The sequence below is a fragment of the Acipenser ruthenus genome, chromosome 5, assembly GCF_902713425.1.
Source record: "Acipenser ruthenus chromosome 5, fAciRut3.2 maternal haplotype, whole genome shotgun sequence".
Taxonomy (NCBI): Eukaryota; Metazoa; Chordata; class Actinopteri; order Acipenseriformes; family Acipenseridae; genus Acipenser; species Acipenser ruthenus.
The window spans coordinates 30,398,214-30,420,221 of NC_081193.1; the positions used below are offsets into that span (position 1 = coordinate 30,398,214).

General features: G+C 39.3%; 1 protein-coding gene across 1 annotated transcript in view; it reads left to right on the forward strand.

Moving 5' to 3' along the window:
- Nucleotides 1-22,008, forward strand: part of LOC117402922 (CUB and sushi domain-containing protein 1-like) — a 778,430-nt gene that overhangs the window by 223,540 nt on the left and 532,882 nt on the right. Inside the window, exon 3 of the mRNA XM_034004588.3 lies at nucleotides 15,736-15,848. Coding sequence (XP_033860479.3) covers nucleotides 15,736-15,848 — 113 coding nt within the window. The remainder of the gene's footprint in view (nucleotides 1-15,735; nucleotides 15,849-22,008) is intronic.

Consider the following 22,008-nt stretch of genomic DNA (forward strand, 5'->3'; position numbering starts at 1 on the left):
TTTAATTGCAACATAATGAGTGTTTTAATAAAATAATAATAATAAAAAAATCACAAGGCAGGTATACATAATCTTAGGCATGAAAACTCATTGTTAGCCAGTTACCATGGTGGCAACAGGATCCAAAGTGAAGCAAAAAAAGCTCTGATGGTGTGAGCAGCAAAGCTTCCAAGATTCTTTTAATTCCCTTTATTCATTGTGATGAGCCACCAATTGGTGTGTGTATACCATCCCAATGAACAGCTTGTTTAAATACTAACCCAAAAATAACAACTTTTGTTGTCAGACAAGATCAATTCCTTACCTATGACTCCAGTGAGTACTGTGTATGGCTTTATTGATTGCTCCTTTTCTATACCTTCCTTAGGAATGCTGTTCACAAAAGAGGTTCACCCACCTGAAATCCTTTTGGTAATGAATCTGTCTCAGTGGACATTTCACTTTAAGGAAGTGGGTTTGACAGTCTATCTAGCAGAGAGCTTGAAAAATGTGGCACATAGGCAGTTAGATTTTTTTTTCCTTCGGTGAACAGAAAATGGTTCTATTATGTTTATGTGGATATTAGCATTTCTGTTTTTAGTATTTCTGTACATCATTGTGTATCTTGTGTCAATTCAAGGTAGAGAAACACTACTGCACCTAACTAAACGTTTCAACAAATCTGGGTTATCCTCTAGTCACTAAAACGTCACTATTATGTATCTTTGCACATTTCGAACATGTTTTTAATTATAAGAAATAAGCAGTCCAAATTTTACTCCTGTTGAAGAAGCAAATATGTATGTTAAATGAAGTGGGGATGTGAACTAGGGAATACAGTTAGCTTGAAATTAACTCAAATCAGCCTTTAATAAATGTCAGTGTGCTATGAAGACATTTCTAAAGATTTCTAAGAATATGCAAGCCTTACAAATAAATTGTTTTAAAACTTACAAGCCAATTAGACTTGAAGTAGGCTATTTGTGTCAGGTCTATTTTTTTTTAATATTAAATGATGAGTGATATTAACCAGATGGGTCTGGCTTGGGGAACTGGTGCTGTTTAAATTGGTGTAGCAGCATGAGAATGCTCATTCTGGATGGAAGCATGTCAATCTTAAATACATAAACCAGCTTGTCCTATGGTTTACGGCCATATGGAAGAGCGATGATTTGCTGAATCCATCAATTAATGTTTAACTGTTTTTTGACCTTTTTATATTTATGATGTTGTTATTATTCATTTCGCCAGGCAGCAAAAACCTAGTTTCATTAGCCCCTATCTTCCATTGTGCTGTAATGGTAAGTCAAATGAGGTTATAATCTCAATGTGGAGGGGGGGGGGGGGGGGGGGGGGGGGGGGTTGTGACATGGTGTACAGTACTACATTACCAGAAAAGAAAACAACTGAAAATACTGTGCAGCAAATACCTGCACTCTTCTTTTTTTCCAGGTACATTTCTTTATACTTCTTTTTTCTCTCTTTAAAATAGTACTGCTTTTTTTAGCATGTGTGGCAGGATGGCTTGCTTGGTGGTGATGTCAAACCAGGAAGAAACACAGGCACCAGTACTGCAGGTTGAAATTAAATATTTATACAAAACAACATAACATAAAACAAAAGGCACGATGGCCAAAATTAATGCACAGTGACAAACCTACTCAAACAAACAAGTACCGTGCTGGTCGAAATCTAGCATGAGTAGCAATAACAGTTTTATATTTTCTCAGTTCTTACTTGTCTCATTTCTCCTCTGAACAACCCACCCTGACTCAAAAGTTCCTGCCTCTTTTATGCAGCTGTGTCTGAGCTCAATTGCATGTCAATCATTCAGTCGGGCTCAGGCACATTCTACACGTGAATTGATTTGGCAGGGGAGGCAATTAACCCTTCCCTGCCAACCTAAAACAACAGTGCAAAAATAAAATACATCTCAATCATAATACAGCAATACAAATACAAAATAATACAAAATACGCACAGGGGCGGGGTGTACCTGTGACAGCATGGCAGACTTTAAGGGCTTTAGTTAACGGTTAAGTCTGCAGATGTGGGTGACTTTAAAATCAGACACACTGTTATTCTATTTTGATTGTAAATTATAGTTTGTATGTATTATACTTGTGGGTTTTCTTTTATTTATACATTCATTTCCAAGGGTTTATGTGGACAAAGTGCACAAACTTGTTAACAACCACACTCAGTTACAATTCAAAAAGCAGAAATGTGTCATACACTATAGTTATCAAATGAAAATAAAAACAGATTTAAACATAGCTACAACTGCAATCAGCTTACTGTTTAGATCACAGTCACAAGTGGGTGGGATGTCAAAGCAGCAGGCATTGAGTTCTACACGGAAGGGGCTTGGAAGGATGAAAAGCTGAGCGAGCCAAGTGTGGCATATACTGTATATGACAGTGGTAGGTATGATAATCATAATTCAGAAACAAACCTTGTCATGTCTAATTTCTCCAACATAAAACTAGCATCATTTATAATGCATTTGTTCTTTTCAGTTTAATAGGGGGCTCACATAACAAGATACTGTACCCCAGTGGTGCACAATTCTGGTCCTGAAGGTCCAGGGCTTCTTTGTCTTTGTTGCATCTGTACCCTAAATTACTTAAATGAACCAATTTAACATTCCAGGTCTTAATCAGTTCATTATCAAACCTGAAAGACTTTGGGCCTCAAGAACTTGGTGTCTATATCCCTGTTGTATCTTATTAATATTTATAAGACATTTTCTGACTTCAATAAGGTGAAAATTACATGTGTGTACCAAATGTTTTAGTTAAACACTATGAAAGTGTCTTTGAAAAAAATGAAAACACATCTACAGTACTTTTTTTTTTTTTTTTTTTTTTAATACTAGCATAACTATAAAATGACTGTGGGAAATACCATCTGAAATTCTACAAACCATATAGCCTTATTTGTTTTAATGGTTTGGATTAGCCCTTGCCCTATAAAGAGTCCCTTCCTGTGACTGTCCTGTGCTGCATGCTGCTCTTTCACTGCCATTTGTTCAATTCAAAAACCCAGGAGACCATGCAGGCTTGTAATGCTAGAAGATTAATAAAGATGAAAAGGCTCAAGAAAGTGGCTATTGAAAAGGTCAGTGGTAAAGGGATTATCAGTATAACATTGCAGTGCATCAAATCATCTCCAGGGGGGTGCTTTGTACTTACAGGAAGTTTTTAAGGCCAGCAATGTCATAGCAGATGTGTTGGCCCATTCCGTGGCATTTTTGTGTGTTAAATATAGTATATAAAGTGGCTTTCTGGAGCAATGAAACAAGCTGTTTCCATGAGGCACCCAGAGGTTACAAAGAAACTTCAAGAGCAACATTCTTCATATGTTTAAAAACTCTTGTTCTTGCTTGAGAACCCATTAAGCTACAATCGAGGGAGGTGTAGTCCAGGTTAAATGGAGTGTCATTGAGTACTGACAAACAAAAATAATCTGATGGAATCTGGAATATGTGCTTATTATTTTCTGTTTAGAAATCAATAACAAAAAAGAAACTTGCAGGTTTACTTCTCTGCTTTGGTTCGTAGTGCCACCACCAGGTGAAGGACCATGTATAATTTTCTTGACACTTTTTAATTTCTTAACAAAGATGATTATGGATACATTTCATATACATTCGTTTTGGGCCTCTAGTACATTATCATGCAAAAAATACAAGGTCATCAATCTAGACTTGCCTTGAGTTAGATTATGAATACATTTACAAAAATCTATTACGGTTTTCCTCCTCCAAGGTTAGGACATTCTCAGTTAAGGACGTGGACCAACCTTAACTGGTAGGCACATTGTTCAGTTTTGCCTACATGTAAAAAGACTGATAATTAGATTTGTAGAACATCATTTAGTGTACAAGGCTTTTGTTTCATGTTAGTGGAATGGCATTATGGGGATTCACAACTATACCATTCTTCATTTATTTATTTATTATAAATATTTCTTGTATCTGAAATATATGATTAAAAGCCATATTAAAAAATAAACACTGATTGTTTTTACTTGCAGATAGATAAGTTCAATACATACATGATTTATTCTGGTTTACATCCCCCTTAATTGGAATAAATTTTACTTGATTCAATGTGCAAAATAGCTACAGTTAGGAAACATTTACAGATTATTGCTGCTGTTAATTGGAAACAAAAATCAGGAGCATATCATAGTTCAAACTAATTGCCACAACCATAGAAATTTGAAGAGTCCTGGTATAAAATAAAATGTTGCTGACTGTAAATAAAATGCATAGCATGGACAGGATATTGTCCTTAATATTATCTTTAGTTTTAATAAGAACAGTTTATCTAAACCACTTCTGCCTAATATTGGCATAAGATAAAATACTTTCTGGTGTAATCTGCATTACATGTCGCCTTAGTAGTCAGGAAAAACTATTTATTTTCAGTCGCAGTTGTTAGAACATTACACTTCTGTCGTAATGCTTTTAGTAGATTCCCATCCTGATTTTGTGGCACTTACTGAAACTTGGTTTGACCAAGCTAGTGATGCAGTTATTTGTAAAATTATGATATTATACATTTAGACAGAATTGGTAAGAAAGTTGGTGGAGTAGCTTTAGTTTATAAAAAAACACTGGCAATGTTTAACTTTGGCTGAGATTCAATCCCCATGCTTTGAAGCTCTGTTGGTATCAATTCAAACAGAACATTCCCTCTCTATGAGGATTATGGTAGTATATAAACCTCCTGGTAATCTCAGGAATTTTATACAATAATTTTTTTAAATTTTTTCACTCCTTGGATAGTGAATTGTCTGAAATTATTAGTGATGATCAATTTTAATGTTTGGCATGATAAACCCCCTCTCTCACATCTCAGTATTTTTTGAATGAAATTGAATGATATGGATTCCAGCAATCTGTGGTTAATTCAACACATAAAGAAGGTCATGCTCTGGATTTAATTTTTTTATCTATATACTGGACAGATCATTACTGTGTGATTTTTAAAAAATAATTTTTCCTACTGTATTGTCCAAAACAGCTAAAGTTAGAAAAATACTAGGCAGACCAAAAAAGTTGTTAGACCAGACTATTTTCAATGATATCTTAATTAAGAATACTCAGTTAGTTAATGGCGATAACTGTGAATCTTTGACGAAAAATTTAAATACTGCATTGGCTACAACAATTGATGAATGGGCCCCTAAGAGGTGGGTGTTGTCTAAATCTCGCCCTAATCAACCTTGGTATACACAAGAACTAGTACATCAAAAGAGGGAGCTTCGAAAAATAGAAAGCTTATGGAGGAAAAGTAAAAAATCTGAATTAAAAGAAGCCTTAAAACTACTACAATAATAAAACTATAGCAGAAGCAAAATAATAAAAAATTTTCTGGGCAGATTAATGATGCTATAAATAAGCCCAAAACCTTGTTTCAGATTGTCACAAAATTAAGCAAAACAAATAGTGATGTTTACATTTAAAAAGGTTCTTCAGAATTATGTGAATCTGTACAAGACTTCTTTACAGAGAAGGTTGTACAGATTTGTGACAGTATATCAGCTGACATGTCGGGCCCGTTACTTAAAGAGTCTTAAATCTAAAAATGATCTGCTAAACTGGTCTCTATTAACCACTGCTTTGTTGGAGCCTTTTTTAGCTGCCACCAACCCTTCACACTGTGATCTCGATCCTTGTCCCGCCAGTTTAATAAAAGGCACTAAATCTGTGTTGCTCCCAATTTTGGCGGATTTAATTAACAAGTCCATTATGGAAGGATTATTTCCAACTCCATTCAAGAATGCATTGATATCCCCTGCTGTAAAAAAGCCAGGACTTAGTGAATTGGAATTCTCTAACCTTCGCCCTATCTCACATCTACCTTTTATTACTAAAGTTCTTGAGCGTGTGATAGGGTCCCAGCTTCAAGACTCTGCCCTCCTCTAACTTGTTAGGTCACTTTCATTCCAGGTTCCGTCCCTTTTATGGGACCGAGACAACCTTGCTGTGTGTTGTTGGCGACCTCCTGAAGATCATAGATGGTGGTGGGGCTGCTGTTCTTATGCTTCTTGATCTACCAGTGGCTTTTGACGACTTTTGATCATGGCATTCTACCATTTTGGTATCTCTGGTCCTGCGTTATCATTACTTAACTCTGTTATTACTAACGTACCAGCAGGTTGTCAGTGGGGTCTGATGTATCATCGGTGTCGTCGGTCAAGTATGGAGTGCCTCAGGGGTCTACTCTTTCCCCCATTTTATTTAATCTATCTATCTATATATATATATATATATATATATATATATATAGAGAGAGAGAGAGAGAGAGAGAGAGAGAGAGAGAGAGAGAGAGAGAGAGAGAGAGAGAGAGAGAGAGAGAGAGCCCCCAGGAGAGATCATTGAGGCATGTAGACTGCAGTACCACCAGTATGCTGATGACACACAGCTTTATGTGCGTGTATCAGGAGATGTTGGGGAGATGAAGGCCAGATTGTACTTCTGTCTGAAAGAGGTGGACACTTGGCTTAATAGGAACCGGCTGAAATTAAATCCTTTTTGGTGGTGGGTTCGACTACTACTCTCAAGTAGCTGCGTAACAGTTTTATCCCTCCATACATAAATAGAACCATACCAATTGTAGTAAATAAAGCTAGAAATTTGGGTTTTATTATAGATAATAATCTTTCTTTTATTCCCCAAATTAATATGGTGATGAGTTCAGCCACTTTTCTTTTAGACAATCTAAAAGATATTAAACCATTTTTGCCAGAAAGTATCTTTTGGACAGTGGTGCAAACTCTTATGAACCCCAAACTGGATTATTGTAACTCTCTTTAATCAGGCCTTCCAGCTTGTCAGATGAATAGACTTCAAAGAATACAAAATATGGCAGCTCGCCTTGTAACTGGGACTACATTGTGTTCCCATATTACTCCAGTTTTGAGAGAAGTGCATTGGCTTCCTGTCCGAGAGAGAATAGATTTCAAAATCCTTTGTATGGTATATAAAGCCCTAAATGGAATAGGTCCTGACTATCTTAAAGCTGTTCTTAATATCAGAAATACTACAAAGGTGTTGTGCTCAACCGGTTCTTTCTGTATTTCACCTCCTAGATTTTCTAGAGTTCATTTTGGAGGCCGTACCTTTGAGGCTAGAGCAGCTTTTATATGGAATTTGTTGCCTGTAGAAATTAAGAGTCTCCTCAAGCCTCTTGAAATTTAGGAAGCAACTCAAAACATGGCTATTTAAAGAGCATTTGAATAGCTGCATAAAAAGAGGCATGGATTACTCTCTCGAGGTTGGGGTGTTCGGAGGTGGAACGAAAGAGATCTAGAAAGGTACATTTAAAATAACAATCGCTACGTATGCTGGCTTTACACCTTTACACTTCATTTTACCTGTTTGTTTTGGCCATCATGCCTTTTGTTTTTTTATTTATAACAAATCTGTGGAGCAGCGCTTCACTCAAAGTACTGTGTCATGTCTCTTCCTGGTCTGACATCACCCATCAGCCACCTTTTCCACAGTGCCATTCTAGTTTAATTGATTACACATTTTCAGGGGAGATTTGTTAACAGGGGATTTTGTTTGGGAACTCCAGAAGCACATTTTTAAAACAAACTTTGCCAGGAATGAGACCTTCAAAATGTCATACATTCTGATTATCTGATAGCTTGACTTCATAAATCAATCCCTGTGCAACTCTGGCTATACATCCCTAAGGGTTCAATAGATAATTGAACAGAGTTTAATCATGTCTATATGACAGCAATAACAATCTTAAATGCTAATCCACCAGTATCTACATTTAGCTCTTTTTAGCACAGTCCCTTGGAAACAGTCACAATTTGACTAACATGCTGGGTCCATTTACCTCCCAGCAGACTTTAAGAACAACAGCTGTGAATCCTTTCTCTGACACTTCTGACATCCATTACAGGGTATTATTGTCTGACATCAAAACAATAATAGCATTCCATCAGTAAGGTAATATAAAACAAATCTGTCAATATCTCATCCTTTCTTCCTTGTTCAGGCAGTATTTAGATTATTTTTCCCCATTCTGTCAATAAAAATGACTACGATTAAAAGGGTGGACTCATACCACGCTATTATGGCTTACAGTATTAGATTGGAAGGATGTCCATTGTCTGGAGTAGGACAGCTTTGCAATTTTTTTTTTCACACAAGAACTTAATAAGGACAGGCCACACAATCAGCTTGCTGAACCCAAAAGTTGTATTAACAGGCAGGCTGAATAATGAGCATTGGTAGGTATACACCCAATTTGACACAACAATATATAATGCAGATAGACCGCAAGTAACAGGCAGTAACAAAATGAAACAAAAGCAAATTGTATGAAAATGTTTATTCCCAGCAACCAGAGAGAGAGATGGAGCTCCCCCAGTGGTATGTTACCATTTTAACATCAGGGAGGGTAACCTTACCAGTGGGCAGGTCAATGGGCCCTGAACAGAATGGGGGATATTGATTTTCATGTTTCCTATCAGGAATTTACTGATTGCTGTTACAATTCCCTTACAAAGAACTTCTGTATAATTCATATTATATAATGCCTGAATCGCTCTGTGGAGTGGGCATGAGAACCTCAACAATAGGGAACACACATTGCAACTTTTTTTGTGTTATTTGGTCATTTGCTTTTTTTTTTCTTAGTCAAATTCCAATGCAATCCTTTAAATTCAATGATCGAATCATTTTGAATCAACAACATATCTTCAGTGTTCTGTTAACAGAACACAAAAAACATATTGTTCCAGATTTATTGCCTGAATTGTTAATTGTCCTTAATATTTCATCCCACTACCTAAAAATGAATTGAATTGGGGAATGAGATCATTCACTTCCAATCAGAACATATATTCATTACCTAATGAAATAGACATTCCAATTAAAGAAATCAAAATGCAGCTTTTTGGTAGAAGTCAAAAAAGCTTTTATAAGTAAAATCTGCAGGTTACCTAGCAACAAACAACAGCCTACTCTGATCCTGAAAAATCATTTCAATTCAAAATATATACAGACCTACATGAAATATAAACAAAAATATCTAGTGGAAAGAAAACACTCAAAAGGTAAAAGGTAACATGCTGGGCAGTCAAAGCTGCCTAAAGGTATCTTAATCACTAATTTATCTCACAGATTTTCTGCATGGCATGAATGCGTCACCTACCAGATTCAGTGAAAAATTGTGCTTGAAAACATCTAGATCAACCTCCTCAACTGCTGCTTTATTCAATGTTGGTTGACCTTTTCTCAGTGTTTGGGCTCAACCATTATTACCTAAATCCCAAGCTTACCATTTTGATTGGACTGTCATCAACATATGTTTTGTCTTGTTTTATTATTATTATTATTATTATTATTATTATTATTATTATTATTATTTATTCCTTAGCAGACGCCCTTATCCAGGGCGACTTACAATTGTTATAAGATATCACGTTATTTTTACATACCAATTTTGCACTGTGATCAGAATAGGATATTACTATTTATTTAATGATTGTTTTTTAAGTAACTTTTTTCACTCTGAATGCTCTATGCTTCTTGGATCATTATTTAATCACACTAATACAGCTTTCCAAGTTAATTATGCAACATGTAATCCCTGTCAGAGGTTAAGTGTAGTGTGAAATTCACTTAATAAATTATCTACATATCTTTTTTTTTTTTTAAGGGATTGTCGCCAGGTGCCAGTGGTGTGATGACCAGACAGTATGTCTCCCAAAAACAATCTGTGTTTATTTATAAATAAACAAAAGATCTGCCCCTCTACCAGCGATAGTATTGGGTGGCTTTGCAAACCCAAAATAATATTTATGAAACAAATAATCCAATGGATCGTGTCGATCCGGCGTCCTCAGTGCACACAAGGGTGAAAGCAGGATGTGGTGATAGTGCAGGGAAGTGCTCCAGTGTGTCTGTGGGTTCCTTAGCCCCAGCTCCGCGGTGCTCAATCCTCCTCTGCAAACACAGAACACAAATGTAACAAAAAACAAAACAAATGCTACCGGCTCTGGCCGTCTGTTCACGTTCGTCAGCACAAGGCAGCGTACTGACATAGCTGCTTCCCCTTTGTACCCACAAAGTCCTCCCTGCAATCAACCCGTCGCCATGGTTTCTCCAATAGAGGGCCGTCCCGCAGCTGATTGCAATAGAGTCTTTCCGGGTACGTGAAACTACGCGCTCCCCCCAATATGGTCACCTTCCGGTTTCCACCTACCATCAAGGCGGTCCATCTGGGAGGCAGCATACCACCATCCTTACACAGCACCCTTTCTGGTTGGGAGGGAGATTTACAACATCGATCCTTTCTCTCTTTATCACAGGGATAAATATGGATTTTGTTTTGTGAACTTCAAAATCTGTAATTTCATTAATAAATGGGTAACAAGCATCAGAAATAAAACTGTTTTGCTGGGAGGGTAGCTACAAGTAAACATAAAAAAGTGTTCTAGTTCTAGAATGGTTTAAAAACGAAGATACACAATTTAATGTACAGGAAATACTATAGATAAAATATTCACAGTAGATCACCAGTTGATGTCAGAGTTGCAAACGATTTCATGTTTCATACAGAACACTGTGGCAATGCGCCCCGCCCCTGTGTGCATTTGTGTTTTGTGTGTTGCGTGCGTGTGTTAGTGTTGGTGTATAGATTGGTACACGGGATATAAACGGGTCTGTGTTTCACGTGTGTTTAAATCCTTTTATTTTCTGTTTATTAAATGCTGAGCGCGATCACGCGCCCAGCTTATACCAAACCACATCTCTCTGTTTATTTATTTCCTGCATCTGGTCTGACGCCACCCACTCCGGCCGTCTTTGTGACACGTGGTGTCCTGCGTGGGATCAACAGCGCCTCCAGGACTCAGGCCAGAGCAGGAACCGCAGTTTGGATTTAAAAAGGGGGAAAAAAAAAAAAAAAAATGGCAGAAGACGCCATCAAAGTGCGGGACTGGATGCTGGAAAATGCTGGGCTGGAGGCCCAGTCTATCCCAGTAGTCGTCCAGTTCCTGCGATTTATGGATAGGGAGCGATGGGAGGCATATGCGAGGGAACAGACCGTAAGCACCTGGGAGGAAGGTGTGGGGTTGGTCCTCAGCTACCTGGAGGCAGTTATAAGTGGAACAGCAGCCCAGGTAGCAGGTCCACCAGCAGAGGAAGAATGCCTGCTGTCCCCGTCTCCACCAGCAGAGGAAGAATGCCTGCTGGTTTTGCCTCCACAGCCCAAGCGGGAGGAGCCTGAGCGTCCACAGCCCAAGCGGGAGGAGCCCGAACGTCCTACGCCTGAGTGGGAGGAGCCCGAACGTCCTACGCCTGAGTGGGAGGAGCCCGAACGTCCTACGCCTGAGTGGGAGGAGCCCGAACGTCCTACGCCTGAGTGGGAGGAGCCCGAACGTCCTACGCCTGAGTGGGAGGAGCCCGAACGTCCTACGCCTGAGTGGGAGGAGCCCGAACGTCCTACACCTGAGTGGGGGGAGCCCGAACGTCCACAGCCCAACAGGGAGGAGTCGGTGCGTCCACAGCCCAACAGGGAGAAGTCAGTGCGTCCACAGCCCAACAGGGAGGAGTCGGTGCGTCCACAGCCCAAAAGGGAGGAGTCGGTGCGTCCACAGCCCGAAGAGAGGGAAGTCGGGGCTTCCACAGCCCTAGGACCCAAGCTGCCAGCAGAGGGAGAATGCCTGCTGGTTCCACCTCCACCAGCAGAGGGAGAATGCCTGCTGGTTTCCCCGTCAAAAGCGGAGCCGCACCAGTTCCCTGCAAGAGAGGCAGAGCAGCACCAGTCCCCTCGAAAAAGGGGAGACTACACGCTGCTCCCACCTCCATCGGCAGGAGACTACACGCTGCTCCCACCTACACCGGCAGGAGCAGAGCAGCCGGAGCTGCCTCTGCCTCCGCCACCTCCACCGCTTCCTCCACTAGGAGCAGAGGAGCAGGAGCTGCCTCTGCCTCCAGCGCCGCCAGGAGCAGAGGAGCTGGAGCTGCCTCTGCCTCCACCGCCGCCAGGAGCAGAGGAGCTGGAGCTGCCTCTGCCTCCACCGCCGCCAGGAGCAGAGGAGCTGGAGCTGCCTCTGCCTCCACCACCGCCAGGAGCAGAGGAGCTGGAGCTGCCTCTGCCTCCACCACCGCCAGGAGCAGAGGAGCTGGAGCTGCCTCTGCCTCCACCACCACCAGGAGCAGAGGAGCTGGAGCTGCCTCTGCTTCCGCCACCGCCCGGAGCAGAGGAGCAGGAGCTGCCTCTGCTGCCCTTACCTCCACAGGGAGTACGGTGGCCGGAGCCCCAGAAAGGGGAGCTGCCGGCCACGAAGAAGGGGGACGAGGTCTGGAGACCACTTTCCCCAGCAGCAGTTTCGCTGCAGGAGTTCTTGTGGCCGGAGCCCCACAGGAGGGAGCTGCCGGCTACGAAGAAGGGGGAGGTCGGGGGACCACCTGCCCCCGCAGCTTTTTCGCTGCAGGACGGGACCAGCATGCTGTCAGCCGTGCCACTACCGGCAGGGGTGCTGACAGCATGGCCAGCCATGGGCCCACTGAAGCCTCCCTTCCCAGCCCGAGACTTTGTCCTGGACTGCTGGATTTTTAAGGGGGGAGGTGGCCGTTGAGGCCATGTGTGCTGCGCACAAGGGGGGGGTATATGTGGCAATGCGCCCCGCCCCTGTGTGCATTTGTGTTTTGTGTGTTGCGTGCGTGTGTTAATGTTGGTGTATAGATTGGTACACGGGATATAAACGGGTCTGTGTTTCACGTGTGTTTAAATTGTATATTTGTATTTAGGCACGGGATTGCACATCACGCACGTGCATTTAAAATATAATATGTGAACACGGGGTTTCACGTAATGAATTCACGTGCTGGGATTCAAGTGAGTAATTAATTAGTAATTGAATCCCAGCACAACAGTATATATAGATGCACGTTTCTGTCACTCAGGGTTAGGTGTTCGGTGAGTGGAGAACGGGATTGGAGACAGAGGTAAAGATAATAAGTGTTAGAATAATAATAGTAAAAATAGTGTTTTCACTCACCGTGTTTGTCCGTTTACTGTATAGTCCGTTTTGTTTGTCTTTTTATTTTGGCGTGTAGTGCCGTGTCCCGTGTTTTTGTCTGTTAAACCCTTTTATTTTCTGTGCTGTTTTATTAAATGCTGAGCGAAACCATTCGCTCAGCTCCACCAAACTCCAAGTCTCTGTCGTTTGTGTTCCTGTTTCTGGTCTGACGCCACCCACTCCGGCCGTCTTTGTGACAAACACGTATGCATGTCTTTTGGATAATGTAGTACGAAGCTAGAGAATTAATTGTACAAGAGAACTTATACTCAAAGGGGATTCAGTAGCTGATTGGTAAATCACAACATACAGTCGTAGCATAATCATGGTATTTTCCATTTGAATTTTTTTCAATCATGTTTTCCTCAAATAATAACTTACAATCAATCAGTTGTCAAACCAAATGCATTTGAATGTATTGACAATCTCAGTAACAATTTCAGACAAAAATGAAATGAGCTGTTGGTCTTGATGAGATATTTTTTAATGTGTCATTGATTTTGTTTGTTTTTTTTCTGTGAAATGCGCATATTAGTACAAAAAAGTAACTTGCCAGAAAATATTTTTAAAAATAAACACCTACCGCCAAGTTGGGGAACAATACAGTGCTTACAATGTAGACAGGCCCAGACTTTGTGGGACATCTGGAATATTGCCATTCCAGTTATAATTCCATTCTCTATGTGTTTCTGCAACATTAACTGTGTCTTACAATGAAATATGAATATGCACATACAGTATCCAGTATATGGGCATGCGTTAGTTTTCTTCCCTACTCAACCTGTTCACATGTGTTGCAGTGTTGAAAGAGGACTTTTCAACAAATGTTATTTTTAGGTTGGGGTCTGAACTAAGGAAAATTCTTTCACTTCAACATGTTGATGTTTGCAAAAAAAAAAAAAAAATCCTGCAAAGTATGCACTGTACTTATTTTAAGTTTGCATATATCCATATTAAGATTAAGTGGTATTACACTAACTTTTTTTTTTTTGCTGTTGCGGAGCGAGCCCTATCTACAAATCTAGCTTCCCCTTTAGAAACAGTTTTTACTGTCTTTGTCCCTGCTGACCTTCCAAAAACTTCTTAGTGTGCCGATTCTCAAGAAAGTGCTCTTATCTGACCAAAGTAATAACAGACCTGACTAAGTGCCAGTTGTGTCAAAGCTAATAGAAATCATTTTTGCATGGATAGATCACACACCATCACAAACATTTGTTTTCTGGTCCAGTACCTGTACCAACATATCAACTTTCTAATTCCCTCATATGCTGTTGAAGCAATATTGAGTTGGGGCTGGCAAAAACTTACAGGTCATATTGGCACATGATGTGAATGGATTTTGATTTTCCCTTAGGAGAAAGCTTGAAGCTACTTACTCTTTAACTGAGTTTGTGTAGTCAAATTTGGAGGCCAGAAAAAAGCATTCCATAAATGATGGGCTGCTGGACGCTAAATTAAAAATATTGATATAGTTTCTAGGGTATAAAAAACAGAAAGAAATGTGTACATTGTTCAATTCCAGTTTGTTTCAATTCCTCTCCAGTTCAGTGCTGAAATGAGCTGGAGACTGTCTACTTGCTGGTGTTTGCCATTTCAAAAAATAGTAGCTGAACTGTTGTTTCCAAATAGTGTCAGAGAAAATAACCCATTTAAAAGCAACATGCTATAACAACAATAATAGTTTTAAAATGTGTTTTTCAGATTTACCCTTCAATGGACACCATTACCATTGACCCATGAAAAATTGCTCATGTACATCAACCAAACAATTAGGAACATTAAAACCTGAAGGGTTGTTGCAAGCTTAAACCCAAGCATCTGTACAGAAAGTAGAAAGCCTAGAAAAGTGAATAAACAATTGGTCTAGGGGTCATGTAGGTACATGGAATCTGTCAAATTCTTGATGTTAAATTATCATTCCAAGCTATTTACTTCAACATGTTTTTTTTTTGTATTCACATTTATAGAAGAAACGTTTACCAAACTTAACGCAAAGTATGGAAGATTAAAATTACAGTTCAATGATTCAGCCATACCAATTTGTACAGAAAACGTCTGCCAGCACTAATTTTGGTTCCTGTTTGTACAGACACTCTGCTTCGTCCTGAGGTGTCCCATTCTGCCAACAATGTTCCATAATGATATAAATTAGAATAGCATAACTGTGTCAACCTCGTCAATCACTTTTTAGTGTGATTCTGGTTTATTTACAGCGATCATTATCAGACTGCTGTTAATTGAGGCTATTGTTTGGTGAAAAAAAGACATCTTACATGTTTTCCTTTATTTTATTGGGTTTCCTACAATACAGTTGCATACAACTGCCATTGCAGTCGATTTCAGAAATTTCCTGTTGGAATAATGACTACTGAAAAAAGACCTGAACTTTCTCCTGCAGACCACTTTAATTAAGAATCTAAGAGTGGATTATCATTATGGATGTTGGACCACTTTGAAGGGCCATCCATAATGGTTTATGCAGGAAAATCTAAAGAATTTGCTGTAATATATTGGGATGTGATTCATCATTCTTCATCTCATTGTTAGACCTATGCAGTTAGCAAAGACATTGCCCTCATGGATGATTATATGCATCCTTACCAAGCCCCAAATCTTGCCATATAGAAATTCATAATACAAAGATAAATGTATTTGCCTCTCCTATCATTAATAAATCCTATTTTTTTTCAGGTTGTCTGGCTTTGATTTGCCATCACCTATTGTAAGCACAGGCTCAATTCTAGCACTTTGGTTTACTACTGACTTTGCAGTGAGTGCCCAAGGATTTAAAGCTATCTATGAAGGTAAGGCTTATGGGTTATTACATTTTACACCTGAACAGTAATGTATTTTTGCTTGTTTTTAATTTTGTCAGCATATTTGGGTCTTTACATGTAGGGCACCGATTTCTTGGACATATTTGTGTGTTTTTTTTATGCTAAATTTGCATTTATTTTATGCTACACAAATTGTATCTGCAGTGCAAAAAAAGAAACTTGTATATAAAGAAATGCACAATAGAAGATCTTGTGTTGACTGCTCTGGGGTAAACTTCAGGTTAAAATTTAAACATTATGGAAGCTGAGAGAGCTGGTGATGGCTGTGCCAGTTCTGTTATGTGGTTCCCTCAATGTTGTATGTATCATGTTTTAATTTTATTTGGCATACACTTACTAACCTGGATGAATGGGGAGGGTCTACTTGATGAAGAGTCTTGTCACAATGGTTAGTGTGCCCAACTAAAATAAAATAAATTCATGATTAATCATATTGTGGGTGGGGGGTTTACTTATTAGTTAATTAGTGGGCTTTTCATCTATTTTATCAGGTTTACAAACATACTTAAGTTGGGCATAATGAGCTGGGATGTCTAACCATTTTTGTCAGGTTAGTAATTTGGTTTAATTTAATTTTGGTAAATGGCCAATTACATACTGTATGGTTCAGCCTAAAGTAGAATTAACGAGCACAAGTGGATCAAGCATACTAGTTCACAGACATGAAAAGCACGTGTACATGTATTTCACACCTGTGCTCAATTTCTGGTTGAACATTAGATATGTATTAAAAAAAAAAAACAATAACTGAATTGTGATTAACACTAAGGCTGAAGTCAAACCAAACATTGAATAGACAAAGACCTGAAATGAACACAGCACTCGGTCTACATGCATGATATATTTAGATTATAGAACAAGTACTGTACAATGTATGCAAAATCAGTTGAATTCAGTGGTGTGATGGTGCATTGCAACTAAAAAAAAACATGGTTGTTATTATAGTGTAATTACTGTGTAGTTAGAGACAACTTAATTGAAATAACCAAAACTTCAGAAGGTTATAATTAATAGAAATTAGATTCATGTATGTATTTGAGACACATAGGTATTTCAAACTTCATTTGCATAAATCAGTGTTTCTCAACTGCTGAATATTGATATCTAGTATTGCTTTATATATTAGTTGTATTTTCTGAAAGGTGCAAACATTGCAAATATTACAAAACCAGTAAGAAACAACGCTGATGGACTTGCATTAACCTTCTTGTATGTTTATTTTGAGTTTTTTTTTTTTAAATGAGCAATGTAAGGTTTACATTGCAGTGGTCCTTGATTGAATGGATAAGACAATGATTCAGTCTCTGGTTTCAAAAAGGTTGTGAGTAGGTATTATATGTAACTGGGCTTTAAAAGCCTTTGAGGCAATCCTGTACAAACAATGCATAAAAGACAGGGGTCTCAACCTTTTATATCATGGATTTTGGGGCAGACATGCAAAGATTTTGCGAATTTATGCAGCTTTTATGCAACTCTGTTGCATTGCAAATATCTTGCATGTATTCGCAAATCTGTGAAATTCAAAAGAGTTGCAGGGAAATCTAAACAAGAAATGAATCGCAACTTAGACTACACCCAACTGATGCAGGTGTATTTGCGTATGAGGTAAGATTTGGCAGCTTTACTGATAATAATAGCTGGCAATGTCTTAGAAAATGAAGACACATTGTTTGGAAAGGGAAAAAACAAAAAATCCATAGGCTAGAAAAATATTTGGGCTAAATGTGAAATGTATTAAAAACTAAACCTTACAATATCTCTGTCACTAGTCTACATGTTAAAAATAATTATCATTATGTGAGTTTTCATCTTTTTTGAAATACAATAGAATACTTATGGACTGTGACAGGGAGAGTCCTGTTGCTAGTTCTTACGCCGATGTGTGCTGGAACGCGGAACAGGAGACGCATTGCTAGGCAACCAATTGAGCAGTTATGCTGATTGGGAGGTCCGGATTGGGGGGGGGGGGGGGGTTGCCCGGGGAGGCTATACACTGTATAGCCATACAGACGGGCGCTGAGCAAAAGCTTGCTCTGTTGACATCGAGGAGGAGAACATCCGCTCCATGGTGAGAACTACTACATGAAACCCTTCCACTCCAAGACGGTGCGCGTGAAAGCATTGCCCAGCCAAGGCCATTTGTAAAGGTCATTTGAAGAGGCAGCCGTCGCCGTGAGGATGCCAGGACTCCAGGAGCCCAGAAGTAGGTCAGTTTAGGGGATGTTGATCCCAAACAGTATGGAGATGATTTGCGTAGTGTTGTAGGTTCCTGGAGCCGGACATTCTTTTAAGTGGGACTAGTGCTTGTCTTGTGTGGCAGTCTTTTATTTTTAGCTCTGTTTTATTTTGTTTATTAAATCTGACACTAGGGCTACCATTGCTGGTACCTGTGTCAATTAAATCTGCGCATCTGTGCGGCGCCTATGGGTCAGCTCCCTAGGCCCATGCATCCAGACACCCCATCGCCCATTGACCCCCCAATCAGAAGAGGAAATAGCTGAATAACATTGAATGCACAAGCTTGCTGTGTTGACATCGAAGAGGAGACCGTCCTCTCCATTGAGAGAACTACGACACAAAAACCTCATGAAGGCATTGCCCAGGCGAGACCGACTAAAGAGGCCGGAATCGCTGTCAGGATGCCGGGACTCCAGGAGCCCCTGTCATGACCCACACACGTAACACTTTCCCCGTTACATGGACCAAGACAAAACTGCCCAGATGGGGCACTAATACAATGCAAAACATCTTAAAAGCCACACCACGTGTTTACTTTGTCACTATAGTATATATATTAAAAATAATTACCATCTTCATATTTTTTCAATCAATCAAAATACTCCCAGTTCAATACAAACCTGTCCATACAGGGCACTAAATCAGTCACAAACGATTAATCATAGTACACGATTAAACAAGTATGAGCCCATATAATGATAATGCTTTTTAATATATAAATGCTGAGTAATTGTCTGGTATAGTTTTCAAGATGTTTCACACTGGCAGTTTTATCTTTGTCCGGCATTTTGTCTCCCTAAAACGTAAATTATGTTTCAACTGTTATTATTATTATATATTTCTTAGCAGACACCCTTATCCAGGGCGACTTACAATTGTTACAAGATATCACATTATTTATACATACAATTACATTATTTTTTTACATACAATTACCCATTTATACAGTTGGGTTTTTACGGGAGCAATCTAGGTAAAGTACCTTGCTCAAGGGTACAGCAGCAGTGTCCCCCACCTGGGATTGAACCCACGACCCTCCGGTCAAGAGTCCAGAGCCCTAACCACTACTCCACACTGCTGCCCCTGTTCCACAGGATATAGATGATATGAAAAATGCTACCCAGCTCCTGGTCCAGGCCCTGGTACTCTCCCGCCTAGACTACTGCAACTCCCTCCTGGCTGGCCTCCCTGCGTCCGCCACCCATCCGCTCCAGCTCATCCAGAACTCTGCTGCCCGCCTGGTGTTCTCTCTGCCTCGCTTCGCCCATGCTACTCCACTACTCCGCTCGCTCCACTGGCTCCCGATCACCGCTCGCATCCAGTTCAAGACTCTTGTACTAGCCTACAGATGCCTTGACCAGACTGCACCCAGCTACCTCCAGACCCTCATCTCTCCCTACACCCCCACTCGACCTCTCCGCTCCGCCTGCACGAGAAGACTGGCTCTAACTCCGCTATGCTCCCCTGCCTCCAGAGCCCGCTCCTTCTCCACCCTTGCTCCGCAGTGGTGGAATGACCTTCCTACAGATGTCAGGACTGCCCAGTCCCTGACCACATTCCGGCGCCTCCTTAAGACTCACCTCTTCAAACAGCACCTGTAGAACTCCTCTGTTTGTATCCTAGGACACTATCACCCTTCATGTAAATGTGCTTTATTTTGCTCTTATCTGCCCCCTATTTTACTGCATTTAATCCTGTACTTCAGAATACTGTAATCTGCCAAGTGTTTAACCTGTAGTACTTTGTATTTAATCACATCCTGATGTAGCTATCACTATTTAATCATATCCTGATGTAACTATCACTATTTAATCATATCCTGATGTAACTATCACTATTATCTGCTGTATTATTGAATTGTGGTTTGTCACACTTGTACTTTGCTTGAACAAAAGTTATTGTATTTCTTGCTCTTATTGTATTACTTGTATTGTAACACTTGAAATGTATTTGCTTACGATTGTAAGTCGCCCTGGATAAGGGCGTCTGCTAAGAAATAAATAATAATAATAATAATGAAAAAAGATATTATGATTTTAAAGAAAAAACTTAGATTTGAAATTTGCCAAATCCACTGGTGGAGGACCTGCCTCAGAGCAGATCACTTTAACAGAGAAAGGAGGGCCCAAGCAATTTCCATAGAGGTTGTGGAAGACATTAGAGGCCATGACATTATTTGCTAAACCATCAGTGCTACCAACATTTGTTTTTTACCCATGAGTATCTGAAAACTGAGATGCTAAACTAAATCTGAGACATCAGCATCCCATGTTGGTGCAGTATATCTTTTTAAAAATGCAATCATAATTTAAACAAAGCTTTGTGTGCTAAGCTCCCTCTTGTCATTTTTGCATGGATGAGAACAAGCAATTTGCCACACAGGTTTTATTATTTTTTGTTTAAACATAATTCCAGCATGGTATTTTCTCTTTTTTGTCTTGTTGCTTTTGTACAGTCAGCATTCGAAAATACAAATCTTCACTAATTAAAAACATGCACACACTCAATCCCCCTTTTAATAGTATTGTCTGCAAATTAGTTAAGTAAAGTCAAACATTTCCCACTACATAATGTTCTTATACTAAGACCACTGCAACTACAATGACTACAAAACAAATAACAAACACAATAATAATAATAATAATAATAATAATAATAATAATAATAATAATAATAATAATAATAATAATAAATATTCGCAGAGACAGTGTGAGGCTCTTGCCAGTGTGAGGCTCTCACTAGTAGAATGTTGTTATATTTGTTATGCTTTGCAAAGGACTCTGTTTATTTATTTATTTATTTATTTATTTCCAAAGGGCTGAGTTTTTTTTTATTACTTTGAAGTAGGTTCAGTTTTTTTTATAACCTTGCTGATAAAAAAAAAAAATTACATTATAAAGCACTGTCATTTTAGATGTTACCTGCAAATAGCAATAATTTGAAACGTTGACTAAATGGTGTCACATTAAAAAAAAAATTAATGAAAAGGTCTCTAAACCCCTCGTATGCTTTTTTTCCCCTATTTGGTCAAAGAAGCTTGCCAGGGCTACAGTACTTTCAGATCTCAGTTGTTAATAAATAATTGCTTGGTACAGCCTTTAGTTATACCAGAAAGTTGCGTGAGGTTATGTCACAAATGGGATCTTCACTGCTGAAGTCTCGTGGGACATACGGTACAGCTTTTTTGCCATCCAAAAAACCTTAGCTTTTAGTCAGATTTTAGCATGAGAAGGCTATTTATCCACCGTTTTTAGCCATACATGGATTGGCAGCGCACTTGCTATAGCGTATGGAATGTAAGTGATATGTGTGAGCTATGTCACATTCTCACGACAATGGAGAGAGAATTTGCAGGTTCTAAACTGCATGTAAGCCAAGCCAATGAAGTTATACAAACAGTAAGATGTTTATAATGTATTCCCCAAAGTTTCCCAAAGCAATCCTAATTTTGTCTGAAATAATGGTACTTCCACAGAGGGGTGCTGCTATAGGGACTAATGTCTATGATACTAAAGCATTAATATTTTGTTTTAACTTCGTCCTGGGTTGGTCCGTCTCACTGCACGACTTGTCAAGCCTAAGAGAATGCCAGTCAAGCTGGTCTGTCACCTTGAGAGTTCAGTATCTTAGCAACATTGACTGTTTATTTTTGGTGAGCAAAAAAAGGTTGATTGGCTAATCCACAGTACGTGGTTGGTATGACATTTCAAACTGGGGAGAAAACATGGGTTAAAGACACAGAAGTGCCTCATATTATTTGGGAACAACATGTTATCAAACTAATAACATAACAATATAATTACAATTTTACTTAAGCATTGCATATCTTTATGCTTTAACCTACACCACTGAAGTTATTTTTGGTTATTATTTTGTCATCTAGTTATCA